General features: G+C 44.1%; 1 protein-coding gene across 3 annotated transcripts; it reads left to right on the top strand.

The window, feature by feature from the left end:
* Positions 1-223: 223 nt before the first annotated feature.
* Positions 224-15909, top strand: phf19 (PHD finger protein 19). Of its 3 annotated transcripts, none has more exons than XM_028997116.1 (15): positions 224-358; positions 2098-2304; positions 4163-4244; positions 4703-4798; positions 5683-5777; positions 5910-6058; positions 6866-6961; positions 7481-7549; positions 8132-8252; positions 8523-8590; positions 8980-9120; positions 10633-10699; positions 11573-11655; positions 12281-12376; positions 13834-15909. In XM_028997116.1, exons 2-15 carry the CDS (start codon positions 2125-2127, stop codon positions 14165-14167), a joined length of 1677 nt encoding a protein of 558 aa, XP_028852949.1. In that variant the 5' UTR covers positions 224-358; positions 2098-2124; the 3' UTR covers positions 14168-15909. The 3 variants fall into 3 exon arrangements, with proteins under 3 accessions (XP_028852949.1, XP_028852951.1, XP_028852950.1); XM_028997118.1 differs by having other exon boundaries at positions 227-358; positions 2101-2304; XM_028997117.1 differs by lacking the exon at positions 224-358 and adding an exon at positions 462-1960 and having other exon boundaries at positions 2058-2304.
* The last annotated feature ends 4383 nt before the right edge of the window (positions 15910-20292 follow it).

Raw genomic sequence — 20292 nt, forward strand, 5'->3', positions numbered from 1 at the left:
GTTATGCAACTAAGAGATGCTGAAGTTATTTTGTCATAATAATCAATATATCAAACAACAATAAAAACCGTATCACGGAATGTTTCGACTATTCTTATTATGGTTATTAATTTTGTTGCTGGAAAGTTTTTTTGGGGTTTTTTTTGCCCAACTTCCTGCATGTACGCTGATGATGAGGTTATGTTAATTACATAAGCAAAACGTAAATGGTTCGCGGGAAAAAGTGAAAAAATGGCGCCTTGCACAGCCTGAGCTGCAGCGCTGCGCCCCGCCGACCCCGCGAATGGACCAGGGCGCATCCAGCACGACACTTCCACGTTGCGAGCGATTCCCGGCGGACCGGAGAGCAGTGCAGGCGGTAAGCGGGCCGCCGGCTCGGTACTTTTTTTTTTTACGGTACTTTAATCCGCGCCCGGGTGACAGTAACTTCCATCCAATTCAGCTTCCATCCGAGCTTCGAACCCGCGAGTTCCGAGCAAAAAAACCCCAAAACAAAACAAAACAAAACACATGTATGCGTATTAAAAAGAAAAAAGTTTATTTCTGTGTAGTCCAGCGTCGGGTCCGAAAGTATCTCCGCGTCCCGAAACGTTTTTAAAACGTTCGCATGCGACTCTGGACGGGATTTTTTTATCTTTTATTTTTTTGCGCGCGCTTTTGCAACTTTTTTTACAGGACACATTTACACACGCGCAAATCGGCAGAGACGTGGACACGTTTGCGGGGACTGGACGCTCGCTTTGCGCGGACAACGTTGCTCGCCTGGCGGGCAAAACACGGGTAGGAGGAGCGGAGCCCCGGCGCGGAAAAAGGCGTCACGGCCAGCGACCCCCGCCGCCCGCGACTGGAAGTCGCCTCGGCGCCTCCTGCGCGGTCCTCTGTCCCCTGTCCTCTGTCCCCCCCCCCCTTCCTTCCGTCCCCCGCACACTTCGGGTTTTACTTCTGCGTAATTAAGCGAGCGCGGCCCCGTCCCGTCTGGCCGATTTGAGTCACCTCCCGCGGTCCTGGGCGCATGTGGCGTCGCGTCCTTTGTCACACGACGGCGCGTGAGTGATATCGAGCGCTGTCGCGACCGTGTGACTCGAGTCGAAAGTCGAGCGTGAGAGTGGATCCCACTTCTTTCGGCCAGGACGAGGTTAAAGGCGCCGCGTGGAACGTTTTGCCGCCTGGACGTGCTACAGTCCTGCCGACAGGGGGCAGTATTTCGCCGGAAAGCTTGACTGTCCACCTCAGTCAAAATGAATGTCCCCACGTCACTACACAAAACGTTGCGTTTTATGTCTTTAGTACGTTGCATCAAATTCTTTATGTCACTTAACATTGGAATGAATGAATGAAACAAAAAACAGACACCATCTTAGATTTGTGCAATAAGACTTTTATTACCGCTGTACTGAAATGATTCTGTACAAGAAAAATAAATTGTCACTGGTTGTTGCTGAAAGCCGGTCTCAGATGATTAGGGGAGGTGCCCTACTGTTAATGCTCAAGTTCTATTCAACTTATTGGCATTAGTAGCTTTTATGAACCAGAAGACCCAGGTTCAAACCCCACTTACGACCACTGTGTCCCTGAGCAGGACACATAAACCTGGGTGTCTTCAGGGGGACTGTCCCTGTAACTACTGACTGTAAGTCGCTCCGGATAAAGGCGTCTGATGAATGCCATAAATGTAATTGTATTTTAGTGTTCATTATATCCAAGCAGGCAAATCAAAATTACACTTCTTTACCGCAAGAATTAAGAGTACATTTTGAAAGAACGTAGGCAAAAATGTTCCCAAAAAAACTCCCTTCCTTCTGTTAATGTGGTTTCACATCTGTATCCATGTGTGCACATCCACCATTTACTGATTTCATTCACTGACTTAACTGTGAAGGACCAGGGATGTTCATTAGCTGCTACAGGAACTTCTAGTGTCCCCTCTCGTGGCGCAAAGTGGGGTCACCAGGCAGGGCAGGTAAGTCCAGTAGATATCAGCGCCATACATGGATGTTGTTGACAAAGTTCTGCCTTGAATTTAATAGCGAACCGGTTCTCTTGCCATCTTCTCCCAGCATTCCACAAAGGACCTGCGTTGTTGTCCCGCTTTTTCAGAAGGTCTCGGAGCGAGCGGACTGAAGCATGTTGGAGTCAGCCTACCGGGATACCTATCTCACCGGTGGACATGAGACCCTGGAGACCAAGTGGTTACTACCTAAGAGGGAGAGGAGCGCCGTGGATCTGGAATCGAGCCTGACTTTGGGACAGTATGTCCTGTGTTGTTGGTCTGATGGCCTCTACTACCTGGGGAAGATCCAGAGAGTAAGTCCCATATTACTGTAACACGTATGACCAATCGCCAGCGTCCCCTAAACGTGTGTAAAACCTTGCCTTCCATTGTAGTTAAAAATGAAAAAAAAAATCAAAACTTGGCAACACAAAACACAAGATTGGCAGATGTTGGCTGCGTTGTTGCCAACCAGTCATATCTTTCAAAATGTAAGCATGCCTTCCTTTACACTTCTGGTACAAATATGCAAAGCTGTGTGAAAATCTAGATGGATAGAGTGTTTCAGCAAGGAACAAAATAAATATGGAGGAATAGTCTCTTGTGGATGAGTGGAGCAGCCAGACAGCTGGGACTACTCGATCTGTGGTGGCTTACATTTTCAGAGATTATTCAGATATGCAAATATCTCAATGCCATAAACAACACCGATATCAATACAATACCAATATGCCAATACTACACTATTAGGACATTCATTCGAAGAACAGTAATAAACAGTAATAGTAATACTAATAATAATGCCACATCTCGACAATTGTCTTCTTGGAACAGTGATAATATAAAAAAAACAAGTTATTCTGTGAGAAACTAATAATAATTTGAATGAATTTGTTATAACCATTGTAGTTTTTCTAGTTATGTCATTATTAGTCGTATCATGATAATTGATTAACAATAAAACAATACAAATTGTTATTGTAGAAGCATGATCATGGTTATGATCAAGATCTTGCATCTGGTAGACTCTAGGCACAGACTTGTAAAAAGTCTGGTCAGGTCCGGAGGTCAGTCAGCCACCAAATAAAGGCCCAGAAACACCAATTGAGCGGAGTTTCGAACCACTGAAATCTCAGTCGACAGTTGTGCGATGTGCACTGGAGGTCTGGCAGCTAATTAACCCTTGCCTGCTCCTGATCATGTGACACATTCTAGACACATTTCTAATAGACAGAGGTCACTTCCTGTTCTTTATCCAGTGTTGCATCCATCAGATAACAATTGTTAATCATGTGAGTATTTATTTCATAGTACACATAAATTGATATTTTGTAGTATCGATTTGAACACATCACATCTTATTTAATGTATTTTTTTGTGTAAATCCTCTGACTTTACTCTAGCAAACAGCCCCCACGCTTATTGCTTAGCACTGCACCAGTGTCAAAATAATGCCCTAAATGTCACAAGTTGACGTTTGTTTTACGGTGTAGGCATGAGATTCTTGTTCATTTCGTCTGCCCTGGTCAGAAAGCCAAATGAATCGGATTGACGAGGATCCTGATCGCAGTGCCAGGTCGACGGTAACTACATTAATCGGATTGGTGGTAGTAGCCTAGTGGGTAACACACAGAAGACCCAGGTTCAAATCCCACTCACTACCATTGTGTCCCTGAGCAAGACGCGTAACCCTAAGTTGCTCCAGGGGGGGACTGTCCCCGTAACTACTGATTGTAAGTCGCTCTGGACAAGGGCGTCTGGTAAATGCTGTAAATGTAAAATTGTATGCAGAAGCCTCCGTAAAACCAAAGCCTCAGTGCGACAGCATGTCTTCCGCATTTATATTCTTGCCAAAACCTTGTGCTTTAGAAACCATTATCCTCCGAAATGTGTATTCTGCGGTCGCACAAGTAAATGTGCTTTTCACTCAGCTGAGCTACAGACGCTGTTCAGAGGCCACCAACGTTGCTCCATCAGATTCACATCGAGATGAAATCGGTGGGGACGCCCAAGAGCCCGCGTGTGTGACGGTGTGACGGCTTTCGGAGAGACTTTTCCCTTTGAGCAGGAGCTGCGCGGTTGAACATTACTTAACACACCGCGGGAGCGTGTCCTGTGTCCCAGCACTTTGATGTCCTCCTGTCTCTCATTCTGGATTTGGCCTTTTTTCAGATGAGCGCTTCCAGGCAGAGCTGCTTTGTCACGTTTGAGGACAACTCTAAATTCTGGGTCTTGTGGAAAGACATACAGCACGGTGAGTTCACAGGGAAACGTGAGAACTGGGAGAAGCGGCGAGTTTTTAATGAAGTCTGGAGTTAATTAGGGTTGAGCTATGGGTTGTTTTTTTTGCCATCTTATGTAGTTTCTAGTGTAATGCCTTGTTATGCCCTTTCAAACTCATTTTATCACTTTATTTTTATTTGTCACGTGCATAGTTAGAGGGTGGTAGTAGCCTAGTGGGTAACACACTCGCCTGTGAACCAGAAGACCCGGGTTCAAATCCCACTTACTACCATTAAGTCGCTCTGGATAAGGTAAATGCTGTAAATGTAAATGTAGTCATAGTAGTACAAACAAGCAGTGAAATTCATCCTGAACGTACATAGTTAAAGAAGAAAGTTATAAAAATAAAACCATTTAATTTTCTGTATCTGTCACACCTCTTGTCATAATAATAATAATTAATGGGAATAATTGTCCACCATCCTGCAGCCGGCGTGCCAGGCGAGGTGCCGAAATGCTCCGTGTGTTTGGAGACCACTCAGATGCCAGACAATGAAATACTCATCTGTGGCAAATGTGGAATAGGTGAGTGGATGATGTGTCTCGTAAAAGAAATACGGTCGGCGAGTCACGTGCAAGACGATTGTCGGATGATGCGCGTATTATTGTTCATCATCTGTTGTATTTTACTGGTTAGTGGGCATTACCAGCCATTGACCATTAGGCCACCGTCACCGTAGTTAAGCCTAATTAGCATCCCGTTTCGTGGTCCGGCTTATTGACCGCACGAACTAGGGTTCCATTGCTCCCGGTCGGAAGCCTGCTTCGGAATACGGGGATGAATCGCCCGTTTCTGTCACTCACGTCGCGCTGTATCTTTGGAACGGAGACGAAATCGGAGATGCAGAGCATGGCGCGTTACTTCAAAGAGCCGACTAGTGTGTCTTCGTGGCCTGCTGGGCCAGAGTCCCGCAAGTGAACTCGGGCAGGACCACCGCGGGGAGAAGACGCCGGCGACGGGATCCTGCCGGGGGGCCGTGGGGCTCAAGACGGTGTTCGGCTCGTCTACGTTTCCTCCTCGGCTGTGTGACAGGAATATTTCAGAACTTCTAAGACGTGTCTGCAGCTCACTACTGGCTATTCTTAAAAGCTGTGCATAATTAAGCCGTTCCTGGCGTGGAAAAAGTGCATTTTTAACAGCTAATGTGTTTTTTCAGTCCAAATGGTCCATAACCTAATGGTATGATGATATACACATAAAATGTACATAAACATGCATAACATAACAAAGAAACTGATGTCATCGACACTGAAATGTCGTTTCCTTTCTGGGACTTTCTGATGACATAAAGAGAAATTTGTTAAACCCGCACCGACTCGTGCGGTGACAGCTGGAACGCGCTCTGAGATGACGCCACGATGCTCAGGCTTTCTCAGCGCCGTGTGCTGCCCCCATCTGTGTCTCCCAGGTTACCACCAGCAGTGCCACCTGCCTCGGGTGGAGAACTCTCCAGATCTCGCGCCCTGGTTCTGCCGGAGGTGCATTTTCGCTCTGGCTGTGCGGGTGAGTTGGCCCGTCTAATACCTGCACGTCGCGAATGTCGATTGCTCGTGCGAGCGCTTCGTGCTGTAACCGTCGGCTAGGGACCCTGAAGTGCGCTGCATGAAGTCCTGCATGCGTGTGTGTCCCCCACAGAAAGGGGGCGCTCTGAAAAAGGGACCAGTTGCCAGGGCCCTGCAGGCCATGAAGCAGGTGCTGACCTACAATCCGGAGGAGCTGAGCTGGGACTCGCAGCACCGCACCAACTGCCAGCAGTGCTACTGTTACTGCGGGGGACCCGGAGAGTGAGTGGCTTCCGTCCCCATCGTCCCCTTAAAATGTCACATCTGTTGTGTTGCGTATCGGGGTTGATGTGGACATTTCTACTCAACATGGATGGATAATCAGATCAGTCACATGACTGAACGAGAGTTATAATCACATCACTTTTATACAATTGGCTTTCAAAAAATCCTGTGCTGCCGAATGTCAAGGTTTTCATTTCGGCTGTGATTCTCAAAATCTATTTAACCCAGACTGCCACCTAATCGGTTATGGTAATCAGATGATCAGATAAGTGATCGAAAAATCCACATTCAACCCTCCTTCAGTTTCTAAACGTTATAAAACTCACGTTAGAGCAATGTGTCAATGTGTCCTCAATGTGTCCTGTTGTGAAAGTTATGTGCTTTTGCCTCTTGCCCTCAACCCAATGTGGTGGGCAGTGGTGGCATAGGGAAGGTTGTGGGTTCAAATCCCAAATTGCCCCTGAGGAACCCTTGAGTAAGGTACCGCCAGAGGACATATTTCACTGTGTGCACCGTGTGCTGTGATACTACAAAAAAACTGAAATCATGGTTAAATAAAAAGCCTGGAAGTCTTTAAGCCAGACACAAATATTGATGCAATTTCGACTGATAATGAAAAATATATCTATTGAAATATATGTATTCAGTTTTATAAAACAGCTCCTGTTAGGTCATGTGCCATGCGCTCCACAAACGGTGCCAGTCCATCCGGTTTTATTTTTTGCTCATGGCAGGGTGATGGCGAGGACACGTCACTGTAACTGCTGCGCATTTATTGCCTGTCTTTTGTCTCGCCTTCCTCAGGTGGTACCTGAAAATGCTGCAGTGCTTTCGGTGCGAACAGTGGTTCCACGAAGCATGCATCCAGTGTCTGCAGGAGTCCATGTTGTTTGGAGATAGGTATGCAAATACGGGTCTGGCGGGGCCCCGCAGGGGAAAAAGAGGGAAGTGACATGCGCACACCGGAGCCGTGCGCGTGGAGCGTACGGTTGCAGCACACCGGCTGACGCGCTACGTCACAGGCCAAAATGATCGAACCACCGTTTGCCTGTTTGCCCGGAATGTTCTTGGCAGCTTTCAAAGTGCATCTCTTCACGGGCAGATTGTGTGCTCTGCAGAAAGAAAGGGGAAAAAAAACGTCAACGCGTGTGTGTCTCGTGTGTGTGTCTCGCGTGTGTGTGTGTGTGTGTGTGTGTGTGTAACACGATGACGATTACAAAGACAAAATCTAAAATTCAGTTTGTAGCAGCCCATATGTGATAATTAATGAATTATCTCATGTGTGCCTGAGAGCCGTTCAGTGTAGGGCCGGAGCACAAATATGGCTTTTTTCTTGCATGTGCTGTCTACTGTACCCATTTTTATGAATCCTGCTCCTTCCTCACCTGTTGTCTTTCTCACCCTTTTTTATCCCCCCAGGTATTACCTGTTCATCTGTGCTGTGTGCAATAAGGGAGGGGAGTACATTAAGCGTCTGCCACTGAGATGGTAAATGGCCCCGGCTTCGCTCTCGCCTCACAGGGCGGCTTCGCGTCTGACAGCGGCGCGGCTGACTTGCTTGAAAAATGAGATGCGTGCAAGAAGCAAAAGCTGAAAGCCAGTGAACATATTTAGTACAACCAATTACTGTAATCATTTAACAATATGTATTTCAAAGTTATTTTACTGCGAGGTACACACATTTTCAGTAAGAACTGAGGTTGAGGCTGAAAGGAATCATTCTTACAAATTGTAGAATTGTCATTTTATCCAAAAAAAAAAAGAACTTTGTCATCTGTTGTAAACTTTTTTTGCTTGCAGTAAAACACTTTATTAAGTCTAATTGTGGACCAAGGAAGGGGGGGGGGGGGTCATTTTTAAAAGACGTTAGTTACATAGCCCTCCTACAGGCATGAAGTAGTAATTAAGTGAGTAATGTAATTAATTACTTCCTGTTCTAACAAAGGAAAATCATGACTATTTTAAAGTGTAAAATAGTCCCGTTGTTGAGACGTGTACGTCTACCACCAAATAATGCATGCCTAAAGGGTCTTTGGCCGTTGTTGTTTTTTTGTCCTCGTCTTGTTTCAGGGTGGACGTGGTCCACCTCGCTCTTTATAACCTGGGGGTTCAAAGTAAGAAGAAGTACTTTGAGCTGGACGAGATCGTCAACTTCATCAGCACCAACTGGGAGCACTTCCAGCTGGGAAAGGTCAGAAGATGTGAAGAGAGTATAGTAACTGTTATTAATAACATTTTGCTACGAATAATGACTTGCTGAATATAAGAATATGGGATCAGTTACAACCCTCTTCTATGTGGACCCGTTATGGAGTTTACGTTGTAGCTCAGAAGCAGTCCACTCGGTGCTCGTGAGTGTGGCGGCCATGTCCAATCCCAGAAGATGTATGTGCAGAATTGCAGTGTGACCGTGACAGCGCTGACCACAGTGACCTTACACGAGTGTTCATGTTCTATCCAGCTCTCCAATACGCCCGCTGCAGAAAGAAGTCAGCACATCCTCGACGCGCTCAACAACTATAAAACCAAGTAAGACCAATTCCCCCCTCGCGGCTTTTTACGAGATGAGGAGATGGAGAGAGAGAGAGAGAGAGAGAGATGATGTCTTTAAGGACAATGCTGTGCTAATGGAATGCCTTTTTAAGAGTGTTCCTGTGTACTGTGACTGTGTGTGCTCTGTTGTGAGTGTGTATAAAGCTGCAGTCCATAACCGGAGGTGGCTGCTTCTCAGACCTCGGAGTCGGTTTAATTGAAATCAGGGTTAATGGTTAATGGTTTCTCAGAAAGTAATATTTTCGCTGTGCTTTTTGCATTTGCTTTTGACGAAGTAGGTGCGGCACAAGAGTTCAGCATCTCATCGAGAAGAACACATTCTCACTCCCTTAAAGAATAATTATACGTACATCCCCAACTTTCAGGTTTCTGTGTGGGAAGGAGATCAAAAAGAGAAAGTGCATCTTCCGTCTGAGATCACGGGTCCCACCCAACCCCCCATCCAAACTCTTCCCCGAAAAGACTCAGAACGAAGGGCGCAGGGGGCGGAAGAAAGGTAGTGCCAGGTAAAAAATGCTAATTCATGTTATTTTTTATTTTCTGTTTATTTCCGCCATGTACCACGGAGAATTTATTTTTATATCAAAACAAGTACCATTTACATTAAGACAGATTTTTAGATGGGAACCATCGAGTAAGCTATTTAGCATACATGAAAATGCTCATAGATTCCCAGTGTAGCTGTAGTGGTGTAATGCCATGGCGTGGGAGAAGGTTTAACGGGATGTGATGTGAGATGGGTGCCACCTGGGCGAGTCCAGCCGCACCAGGCATCACAAGAGGAGTCACCATCTGGAAGATGTGACATTTCATATTGATAAGATCTAAATAGAAATTCAAATAAAAAGTGAAGTGATTGTCATTGTGAAACACTGCAGCACAGCACACGGTGGTGTCCTCTGCTTTTAACCATCAATCTTGGTGAGCAGTGGGCAGCCATGACAAGGCACCCAGGGAGCAGTGTGTGGGGTGGTTTGCTCAGCCGCTTCCTTAACCGCTAGGGTACCACTGCCCCATGGGGCATCTACATCTACATGGGGCAGTGGTGGCCTAGTGGTTAAGGAAGCGGCCCCGTAATCAGAAGGTTGCCGGTTCAAATCCCGATCCGCCAAGGTACCACTGAGGTGCCACTGAGCAAAGCATCGTCCCCACACACTGCTCCCCGGGCGCCGGTCATGGCTGCCCACTGCTCACTCAGGGTGATGGGTTAAATGCAGAGGACAAATTTCACTGTGTGCACCGTGTGCTGTGCTGCTGTGTATCACATGTGACAATCACTTCACTTTATTATTATTACATGGGACAGTGGTGGCCTAGCGGTTAAGGAACGTATCAGAAGTTCGTATCATGATTTGCTGAGGTGCCACTGAGGTGCCACTGAGCAAAGCACCGTCCCCACACACTGCTCCCCGGGTGCCTGTCATGGCTGCCCACTGCTCACTAAGGGGACACATGCAGAGGACACATTTTGTTGTTTTACCGTGTGCTGTCCTGCAGTGTTTCACAATGACAATCACTTCACTTTTATGTTTTGCTTATGTTATTTTTTTGAATGTATATTGTGGAACTATATTGTGGAACTGTCTTGCCATTTTTATATGAGCTGACAGGTGCAGTAGCAGAAAGCCCCTAAACCCTCATCCACGCACTCATTCGCACCGTATCCGGACTGCGATACAACGCATTTCACTACTTTGGATTTAAATCCTTTTGTATTTAAATACTATTTTACTCTGAAAATAATGGAATGAAATCTTCTAATACATTGCAGAAGTTGAATATTTCTTGTATGTCAGTTTGAAGAATTGATATTTTTCATCCCTCATTGTTTTATCAAAAGAAGAGTTTGAATAATTGCCGGATGTTTTTTTTATTCTAATGATTTATATGCTGTTTAACCAATCCTGCTTTTGAGGGAAATGGCTTAGTGGGAAGTATAATAAATTATGGAGGACTGTTAGTGTTCTCACACCCGTGAATTATGGTAATTAAATGATTGGTCTCTTTCCTTTTTGCAGCTCAGTGCCTGCAGAGAAGTTGAGGAAGAGAAGGTCCAAGTGGCTGCTTGAAGATGCCATTCCCAAAGTGCGGAACTTTCGCTTCCATTTTCCTTTTCGCAGTTTCCTTTTAGTAGTTTTATTTTAGTTTAATCCTGAGTGCTTTTAAAGCAGGAAGAAGCCTCCGCTAGACTGCATTCACAAATGACCAGAACATTTTCAGTTGTACAGAACTTCTTTTGTCCACTTACATTTCCTGTCATTAGAAAAGAAACCTCTGGTCAATAATCAAGGTGACCATTGTCATGGGCTCAGTTAATGTCATTAGTAAAGGAAACAATAATCAGAATCTCACCCAGAACCTGAGTAACATAGTACTGTTGCTTACTGTTTCTGAACGAGTTTGGTAAAATTTTATGATTTTTCATGATTTGATACCTTTTTTTTTATTTTTACCTTTTTTAACATTTGAAAACTGCCATTTTAAGCATTGCATCCCTGGAATTAACAGCCAGAAGAACTCCACACTTGTGTCGTTTCATTTGATTTTTTTTCCGTGTGTGTGTGTGTGATCAAACGTCAAATGACAAGATCCCTATTTAAACACGCATGCCCCCCCCCCCCCCCCCCCCCCCCCCCCCCCCCCCCTCCGCTCTCCTACGCTTGTGTCTCTGAGCCCATGTTTTACTGGCTGCGCTCCCTGCGTCTCTCTCTCGTTCTCTGGTGACTATCGCCAGCCCCAGCACCATGGAGACCTTGTCGTGTCATTGCTCTCAGCCCATCTCATCACTTTCCTTTTCTTTCCTTTTTTTTTTTTTTTTGGTAAAGGGATTACACTTTGCCTCTGGCAAATCCCCCCGAGAGGTTTAGTCCCAGGGCATGTTTTAGATTGGTTAAGCAAAATCACAGCTACCACTAATAGTTTTAATTGTTTATTAAATGAAATGTTTTATACTTATAGAATGATTTGGCCTCCTGGAGTACCAACCACCACATGGCCAACATTTTTGACTTCACATTGGATGAGTTGCAAAGCTTGAAGAGGTAGGTGTCCCTCTGCACGTTGCATCATATCAGGCTGCGTACTTTCACTGCCGTGATCTTCCGCTCAACAAGTGGCACACAGTGCCGCACTCACAAACTGAATTGCCCGGCTATTTATCATCCGCGCAACAACCACGTTCATTTGCATCGGCATTTCCCTTTCATGGATCCAGAAGGTTTTTTCCTTTCTGTCCTTTGTCTCCCTTTTCCTCCCACCAAGGAAATAATTTGTTATCATTATTCCGGGTGCATTGATTTAATTACACTTCTCTGTAAAGGTTATCGTCTCCTGAACAGTTCTGAATTATGAAAGAACGCCAGACACTGCAGGGACAATTGGAAATCAGTAGAGCTTTCATGTATAAGAAGGCTTAGCCTGTGAAGTGGAAAAATTAGGCTAAGGCCACAATGTGAAGAAAGAAGCCACGTCTGCTACTTGCTCAAAGCCGGCAGTGGTTTTATATATTTTTTGCATCCTTGTACTGATATGTTCTATTATGAGTGACCTTTGACCTGACTGACATAGAATTGAGGGATTAAAGCCGCCCCCCCTTGTAGGTCAAGATGAGTTTTTGTGAAGGTTTGACATCTCTATGATGTTTGGTAACTGAATCTTCATCTTCAGCACCAGCTCAAGTCGAACGGTCAGCCTGGACCAGGACTCAACAGACGCTGCCAGCACCTCGGGCTCGGCCACCACCAGCGTCTCCTATGACTTCCGGTGAGCACGACCCCACATTTGCCTTTCTGGGATGTCCCACATTCCCCACCTCATTTTCAATACTGCTTATTTCCTCATTACTGGTGTTGAATGAACATAGATCACCACAATAGGGTTATAATTAGAACATTAATCGCTGATTTATCGGCCTCCTGCTATCTCCACCCCTCATATTTCCATTTTTCATAACTGCGCCATGCCCCTTGGAGTAGCATTTGAAAAGTAATCAATAAACCTTCAGAGCAGAGAGCTGGCAGCAGTAAGTGCCGCGTTGGATGCAGGGCCAGGCTTTAGACAGGACGTCTGGCCAGGGGTTAAGGAGAAATAACACCCGTCCATCAAAGGCAGGCCGCTTGCCTAAACCACAGCTGTTAAGTACACAGCGGATCTGCTGATATGGCTGGAGCTCACAGCGAAGGTATGTTGTGTGACTTGGAATCATATGTCTAGTTGCTTGGGGAAATTACGAAATTGTTCACCCTACTTTATACCTTGCCGTGATTCTCTGCTGTCTGTGGCAAATTCCTCTGGTCAACATTAGTTGTTTCTAGGCTTTTTTTTACTGAATCAACAATATTCCGTCGTTTTTTTTTTTATAAATCACTTCTGACAGAACAGAATGGTCCTGACCATGTTAGGGTCCTGTGTCCTGTCCACCAAACCGCCTTCTTTTGCTTTTCTGCCAGACGTCACTGAAAGTAAATCCTGTACTCAGTTTTGGTGCTCTGTAAGGGATCTTGTTTATTGGCTTTTTTCAGTGACTAGTCCGAGCTTACTCAACCCCATCCCCAAAATCCCCAGACAGATCTCTGCCACTTTGCTTTTATGTATTTTAGGATATGTCTCCTTATTAGCATGCCCCCCCACACTCTAGAGAATATTCGGCGAAAACAAGAGTCATGTTTGTACAGAAAGGGATGAAAATAGTCCGAGGAGGTCGACACAAGCCCACGGATTCCGAGAGACCCCACCCCCCGCTGAGCTCTTGCTGAAACAGCTCAAACATGCCACTTCCATTGCATATCCACTTTCCATGCTCCACTTTCATGTTGTGAACGTTTGGATCTTTAAGCTCTTTACTAAGTAATGACACAGTGTCAGAAGCAATGTAGGTTTAATCGTGGCAGTCCACTTATGATGTTTTCTTGACCTTTACATGGCAAAACACCCACTTTGGGTGGGAAAGAACTGCAATAGGAAGGAAAGGCCCAGTTCTGACGATCATGTGATGCACAGCTACCTCTAGTGGCCATCCAGGGAAGCACAAGTTAGTTTTACAGAATCCTTGATATTCGAGTTAAATTAAGGTCATATGGACATGTATTGCAATTGATACTGACTGATGTTCTTTTTTATTCAACACAATATGAGCATGAGGTTTTATGGCACTTTTGGGAAACTGTTGTGGTATGGTATTATTGTTAATGGTTGCATTTTAATTGTAAGTAACATTCCAGGAAGAATGTGGGTAGTCGAAAGCGGAAACTGCCATCGTCCAGCTACACAGTAATGCCAACCAAGAAGGAGCCGACAGAGAGTGAGCTGAGCCCCATCGGTCTGACGGGGGACGAAGGGGCGGGGCTGATGGAAACCAGCATCGACAGCCACACTTTCGAGAGCATCAGCGAAGACGACTCATCCCTGTCTCACCTCAAATCCTCCATCACCAACTACTTCGGGGCAGCGGGACGGCTGACCTGTGGGGAAAAGTACCAGGTGCTGGCCCGGAGAATCACCCCTGAGGGAAAGGTCCAATACCTGGTGGAGTGGGAGGGCACCACGCCCTACTGACCTCCTTAGGAATTGCAGAGGGGCAGAGAGCCTGGCTCACCTTCATTTGCTGCAAACTTGGGCCAACTTAAACCAAGACAAAAAAAAAAACAGCCCTTAATGTTTTATTTTGACACGACTTTTCCTATTTAGCTCTATTAACACATCACATAGTCATCCCAAATAAAAACCTGTACAACCAATAATACCTAGTCAAAGCACTTAAACTATATTTACTTGTGATGCTGTCCATGTCTAGAAGCTTCTAAGGGATGTAGTGAAAATATTCATTTTCAAGAATGATGAAATGAGAGATATAGTGTTGGATGGACTGAAAAATTAATATGACATGTAGCTGCTGATCAGGGGACAAAGGACTGTTAAGTCTGACCAGCATGAGTAGAAATCATGTGTTGTCTTCTCATGTGGAGTAATACCCCCCTTGACCTTTTTTCGGTTCTGCTTTGGTAGGTATATTATATTTCAGCATTTAGAGTTATGTAGTTACGAGCACCTTAACAGAGTTCTGCATTCTGGCCTTCTTCTACTTTCTTTTAATTCAGTGCCCTGTATGATTTGCACATTGTACAACATATACGTTGCTGCCAAAATGACCAGGATTTGAATTTTGGAGTCATAAAATGAAATCTGATTTAATCAGATAAGTCATTAGACAGCAAATACAGAAGCAGATTAATCATTGGACAGCATGTGGCGGTTTACAGAGTGCCTTGTTATTAGTATTTTACAGTACAATATACTGTGTTCCTGTACGTGTACATACATGTGTTCCAAGGTTATGTGCGTTTCGTCAGCAGTTTTCAACCTTGTGTTTTATAAACTGTGCCATCATTCCCGACATTTAATTTTTGTTTTCTATCTCGGTTTAGTCTTGTCTCATTCTAGTAATGTATGTCACCAATAGAACCCATCGCTGTAGGTGGTAGTTAAGCTTCAGAAGGAATATTATCGACTGTAATGAATCTCTCAGCATTCACTCAGATCAGCCTGATATCCTCCAGTCACACTTGTTGTTTTCTTTTGGATTTTTTCCCCTTCGCTCTTTTTCTCTGGGAGACGACAACGCCCGTTTGATACTGATACAGATCCAGCCAGGTGGTGAATTTAAGCAGAATAGTTCAATTCTATAAGAAATGTTTTGCTCGAAACTGTGTTTTGAATGGTTGGTATAACAGTTTGAAAGAAGAAAAATACAGGATGTACTTTCAAATTAGGACATAAATTCTGTGACGTCCTCTGTGATAGCCAAAGAGTTTTGATAGCTTTTCATAGGTGCGTTTTTCTTTTATATCAAGCACCAAATGTTACAGTCCCTCTATAAAAAAAAGTAGCATAAGGTAGTAGACTTTAAAAAAAGAAAAACAGATCAGATATTTTGTACAAAAAAAGGACTTAAATATGTTTCCTTTGTATATAAAATTGGATATAATATTACCCCTCCATTATTGTGTTGCACTATTTACATAGGCATTCAACTATGCAAGCTGATGTTTTAATTGAATATTACTCACCATATTTACCAAATAGTGTCATATATAGTTTGATATTGGTCTTTCTGCTTATCACCATTGACAGTCCCTCAACTATGTAAGATCTGTTCCCAGTGTTGATGTATCCGTTTCAAAACGACAATTTTGTAAGACCTACAGTGTATCTTCTATGCTTCAGAAGTATTCAGTTGCACTAGTGTTACAATAGCCATTAACAGTGTGCAGCATAAACATGTGGCCTGTGATGCTAAGAGTATTTAATTATTAAAGCTTTTTTGTTTAACATCAGCGCTGGCTGTGTGGTTTTAAGTAATTCATTGTTAAATTAAGCACCGTGAACTAATTGTAAAGTGTCCTCCATCAGTTCCTTTAGTTGTAGCATGCATATGTGGAGATGCATATGAAAAAAATTAAATCACACACACACACACACACATATATATATATATATAAATATAAATGTATATTAATCTTACAAATGGATTTCAATACTAATTTAGTAAGGCAAAATGTATACTGCACTTTATATTAACTTATAGTGCTCTCATCCAATCAAATTGCCGATAGTAGAAGCTCCTCCAATCAAATTGCCGATAGTAATCAAAATGATGAAATTGTAATTGCGGCACTCGCCAACTTTTCTCTTTCACGTTTGTACGCGACTCGACCGACTCGAATGAAAAAGAAGTTCCGCTAAAGTCCTTCCGGTCGCGTTTATCCGCTAATTGAATTAAGGTGTTACCTGGCCTGTCCCGTCCCTCTCTCTGTCTCTCTCTGGCCTTCTTTCTTCCGTCTGACGCGGCTTCAACGCGGCAGAGAGACTCGAGGGCCGCCGGCGACCAGGTTCTATCATGCCGTGTGAGGAAACGCGGCGTGGAAACAGCCCTGTACCCGCTCAGCGTGAACGTTCACGTCGGGCTCCACGCCCCGATGGAGAAAGTGACGCCCCGCGTGTGGCGCAGCCACCACCAGGGCTGGATGAGGGTCGTCGGTAAGGCTGTTTTATAAAGTTTTATAAAATAAAGACAACTGCGAGGACAGAAACGTATTTACTAAAAAAAAATTCCACGCAAAATCCACAGTTGTTACAATGTTACACCGAGGCACACCGTGCACTACAGTACAGGCCAAAAGTTTGGACCACCTTCTCATTCAATGTGTTTTCTTTATTTTCATGACCATTTACGTTGGTAGATTCTCACTGAAGGCATCAAAACTATGAATGAACACATGTGGAGTTATGTACTTAACAAAAAGTGGAGACCTGACCTCCACAGTCACCGGACCTGAACCCAATCCAGATGGTTTGGGGTGAGCTGGACCCCGACAAGTGCTAAACACCTCTGGGAACTCCTTCAAGACTGTTGGAGAACCATTTCAGGTGACGACCTCTTGAAGCTCATCGAGAGAATGCCAAGAGTGTTCAAAGCAGTAATCAGAGCAAAGGGTATCTATTTTGAAGAAACTAGAATATAAAACATGTTTTCAGTTATTTCACCGTTTTTTGTTAAGTAAATAACTCCACATGTGTTCATTCATAATTTTGATGCCTTCAGTGAGAATCTACCAACGTAAATGGTCATGAAAATAAAGAAGGTGTGTCCCTGTCACTCCTGAATGTAAGTCGCTCGGGATGAGGGTGTCTGATAAATGCCGTAAATGTGGATGTGGGCACAGTGTGAAGTGTGAAGCACACGGTGCACACAGCGAAATTTGTCCTCTGCATTTAACCCATCACCCTGATTGAGCAGTGGGCAGCCATGACATGCGCCCGGGGAGCAGTGTGTGGGGACGGTGGTTTGTTCAGTGGCACCTTGGGATTCGAACCTTCTGATTATGGGGCCACTTCCTTAACCACTAGGCCACCACTGCCCCAGTGATGCCCAGTGTGCACTTGGCATTCTGTTTATTGCTGCCGCTCACTAACCAGCTCAGTTCTACCCGATGCTCATAATTTTGTGTGGGGTGGAAAATGCATGATGCCATGTAGGAAAACGCAATATTTAACAATGAACAACTCCTAGGAAGTATGTATTGGTCGACAAAAAACAGAGATAATCCAACTGGCATTGAATTCTAAGCAATGGGTCTGTTACAGAAGCAAACTGGAATGTGATTTACTAATAAATCTAATTAAATAAGAGCAGTTCTATGCAGTCATCACAGGGGATTTCAGATATTTTAGTGAAATTCTGTGGGGAAAAATAACAGTTTAAATAGGATAATAGGAAGCAGGTGGCATTCGTTCATGCCACTTTAGAAGGTAACACAATATCTGGTACTGGCACTTGGAGAGGGCAGAAATTGCTCCTGCTGAATACTATTCATGATAGTTATATGCTTAAAAGTGGGCTGCCTAGAGCCAGCGTTCCAGGACGCCCGGTTTTAATGGCCGTGCTTTTTCATCGCTGCCTCACAGATATGAAACGCTCATCGGCCCAATGGATCTCCTGCGGTCAGCCATTCTCTGAGCCCACTGACTGGAAGCTCAAATTTTGCGTAGCGACTGCATTTCGCCTTCTTCTGCTGGACAGAGAAAAGGTATTTATGAGTTCATGAGACTTTGCAGAATTTTAAATATCTATATGGGGAGAAAATATGATAAAAAACACAGTTTTTCTATTGAATGGTCTTGCATTATAGGGGTAAAAACATCTGAATAGTTTATGCTTTAGATAAAAAAGTGATCATTTGTGATCTCTGTGTACATCATGTGCTTGTATGGCTTTGTTTGGAGTTTGAAACATGCATGAATTAATCATGATATAAAATATTCCCTGAACAAAACACTGTCAGTCTGGAAGAAATTTGCACCTTGAGTAATCTCATAGTTTGAACACTTGGGGGCAGCACCGAGTTGCATATCAAAATGTTACGCTCCTGATTAAGGTGGGCCTTAAAAAAAAGTAAAAGTTGACAAAAAAAAACTCACTTACCTGTTTTCAGATGCACCCGGTGCTGCTTCAGGAACGGAGGGCGGAGTCATTTACCATATATCTGCTGCGTCGTACCAGCAGACGTCTGAGAGCTGGTCAGCTCCCCACGGGCCAGAGCGCTGAGCCCAGAGACACAGGTGAGTTAAGTGTATATTAATCTACAACACACTGCTGCTTCCTTTTGTGTTCATTCGGCTTTAATTCTATTGAAGCCTGAATTAACATAATCTATAAAATCATCCTATAGCCTATAGGTAGATTTATGGGTGTATTGCAAAGATTAAGCAAATTGAAAATATTCCTTGGATGTTCATTGATTTTTTGATGTATAAATTGAACATTTATTTGTCATAAAATTACTGCTAAAATAGTTTTCAGAGCTTTATCCCTGGATCGTGGACCTAAAACCCAAGTTGGTAAATGTGTCTGACATCATGTCTTTTTTTTTTTTTGATAGTAATAAAATAAAGCCAGATAAAAAAAAAAGAGGTTATTAGCTAGCCTACATATATTCAACAAAAAATCTAAATGTCAACCCCCACATGATCTCTTTTAAAAGGCCGTTTATTAGTAGCATTGCAATACAAATATAGAAGTGGCTGTCAAGCTCCTCTCACCCTTACAGGTCAGTCCGGAAAATGTTAAATGCGTTTAAGTGGCATTTTCTTGCCATTTTCATTTCCTATTCTGGATGGCCTGAGGGGCTGTGATTTGCAGCGGTTGGCATAATTACGGCGCCGTTGTAAGGCTGCTTTTGTTTAGAATACGCTAATGAGGTTTATGCCCGCAGCTTAATTACAGCGAGGCCGCTGCCTTATTTCAGCTTTACGGGAACTCTGAACAGAGATCTTAGACCAGGGCATTTCTTCTGCAGCGTTTTTATTCTTTACCTTCCTGGGCTACAAGGCTTGTGAGGCTTATACCAGTCATGTAAAGTCATGTAAATAGTTAGACGTTGGATTATATGTGATGATGAATTGTCTTCAGACAACAGTGCGGCCCGGCGGGCAGTGGGAGGCGGTTGCTGAGTAAGGAAGACATCCTGCCAGCTCCAACGCTGCCTCCTCATTACTGCAAAGACATTCCCCTCAGAGTGTAAACAGGAGAGTGTGTAATTTAATATTCTTTTTGAATGCCGTGTACTTTTTGAGTAATTGCAAACAATTGCATCAGATATAAGTACCGTAAGCACCAAAGCCAAGCTCATTATGCATTTACATTAATAAACATGAAATGCTGCAGTTTTGGCCTAACACGGATGCTACAGGAAATGGTGCTACAGCCAGCCTGTGATAATGAAAGGCTGCAGTTCACTTAAAAAATTAGGTGATTGGAGATGCTTGAAATAAAAGTGTGAAGAAATCATATCAATATCAGTGTTATTGTCACATCAACAATACACATATTCAGTAAACGTGAAATTTTAGTGTGTAAAGCCTCTCAAAGCTGAAGCGGTACACACACACACACATTTAGGCAGTTTACGTTTCGGTCTGAAACTTACATTGTAAGTTAAAAATGTCACCATGTAAATGAAAGAGACTGCAGCCGGAGGGCTGGGAGGGAGAGACGGAGTGAAAGCAGGGCGTGTGTCTTTAAGAGTCTGTTGGAAGGGGTGCTGGGAGCGAGGCCCTAAGAGCGGCTCAACCCAGTCCTGCCCCCAGAGCCAGGCGGAGCGGAGCGGCTGCCAGATGTAGTC

This window comes from Denticeps clupeoides, chromosome 11 (assembly GCF_900700375.1).
Source record: "Denticeps clupeoides chromosome 11, fDenClu1.1, whole genome shotgun sequence".
Lineage (NCBI taxonomy): Eukaryota > Metazoa > Chordata > Actinopteri > Clupeiformes > Denticipitidae > Denticeps > Denticeps clupeoides.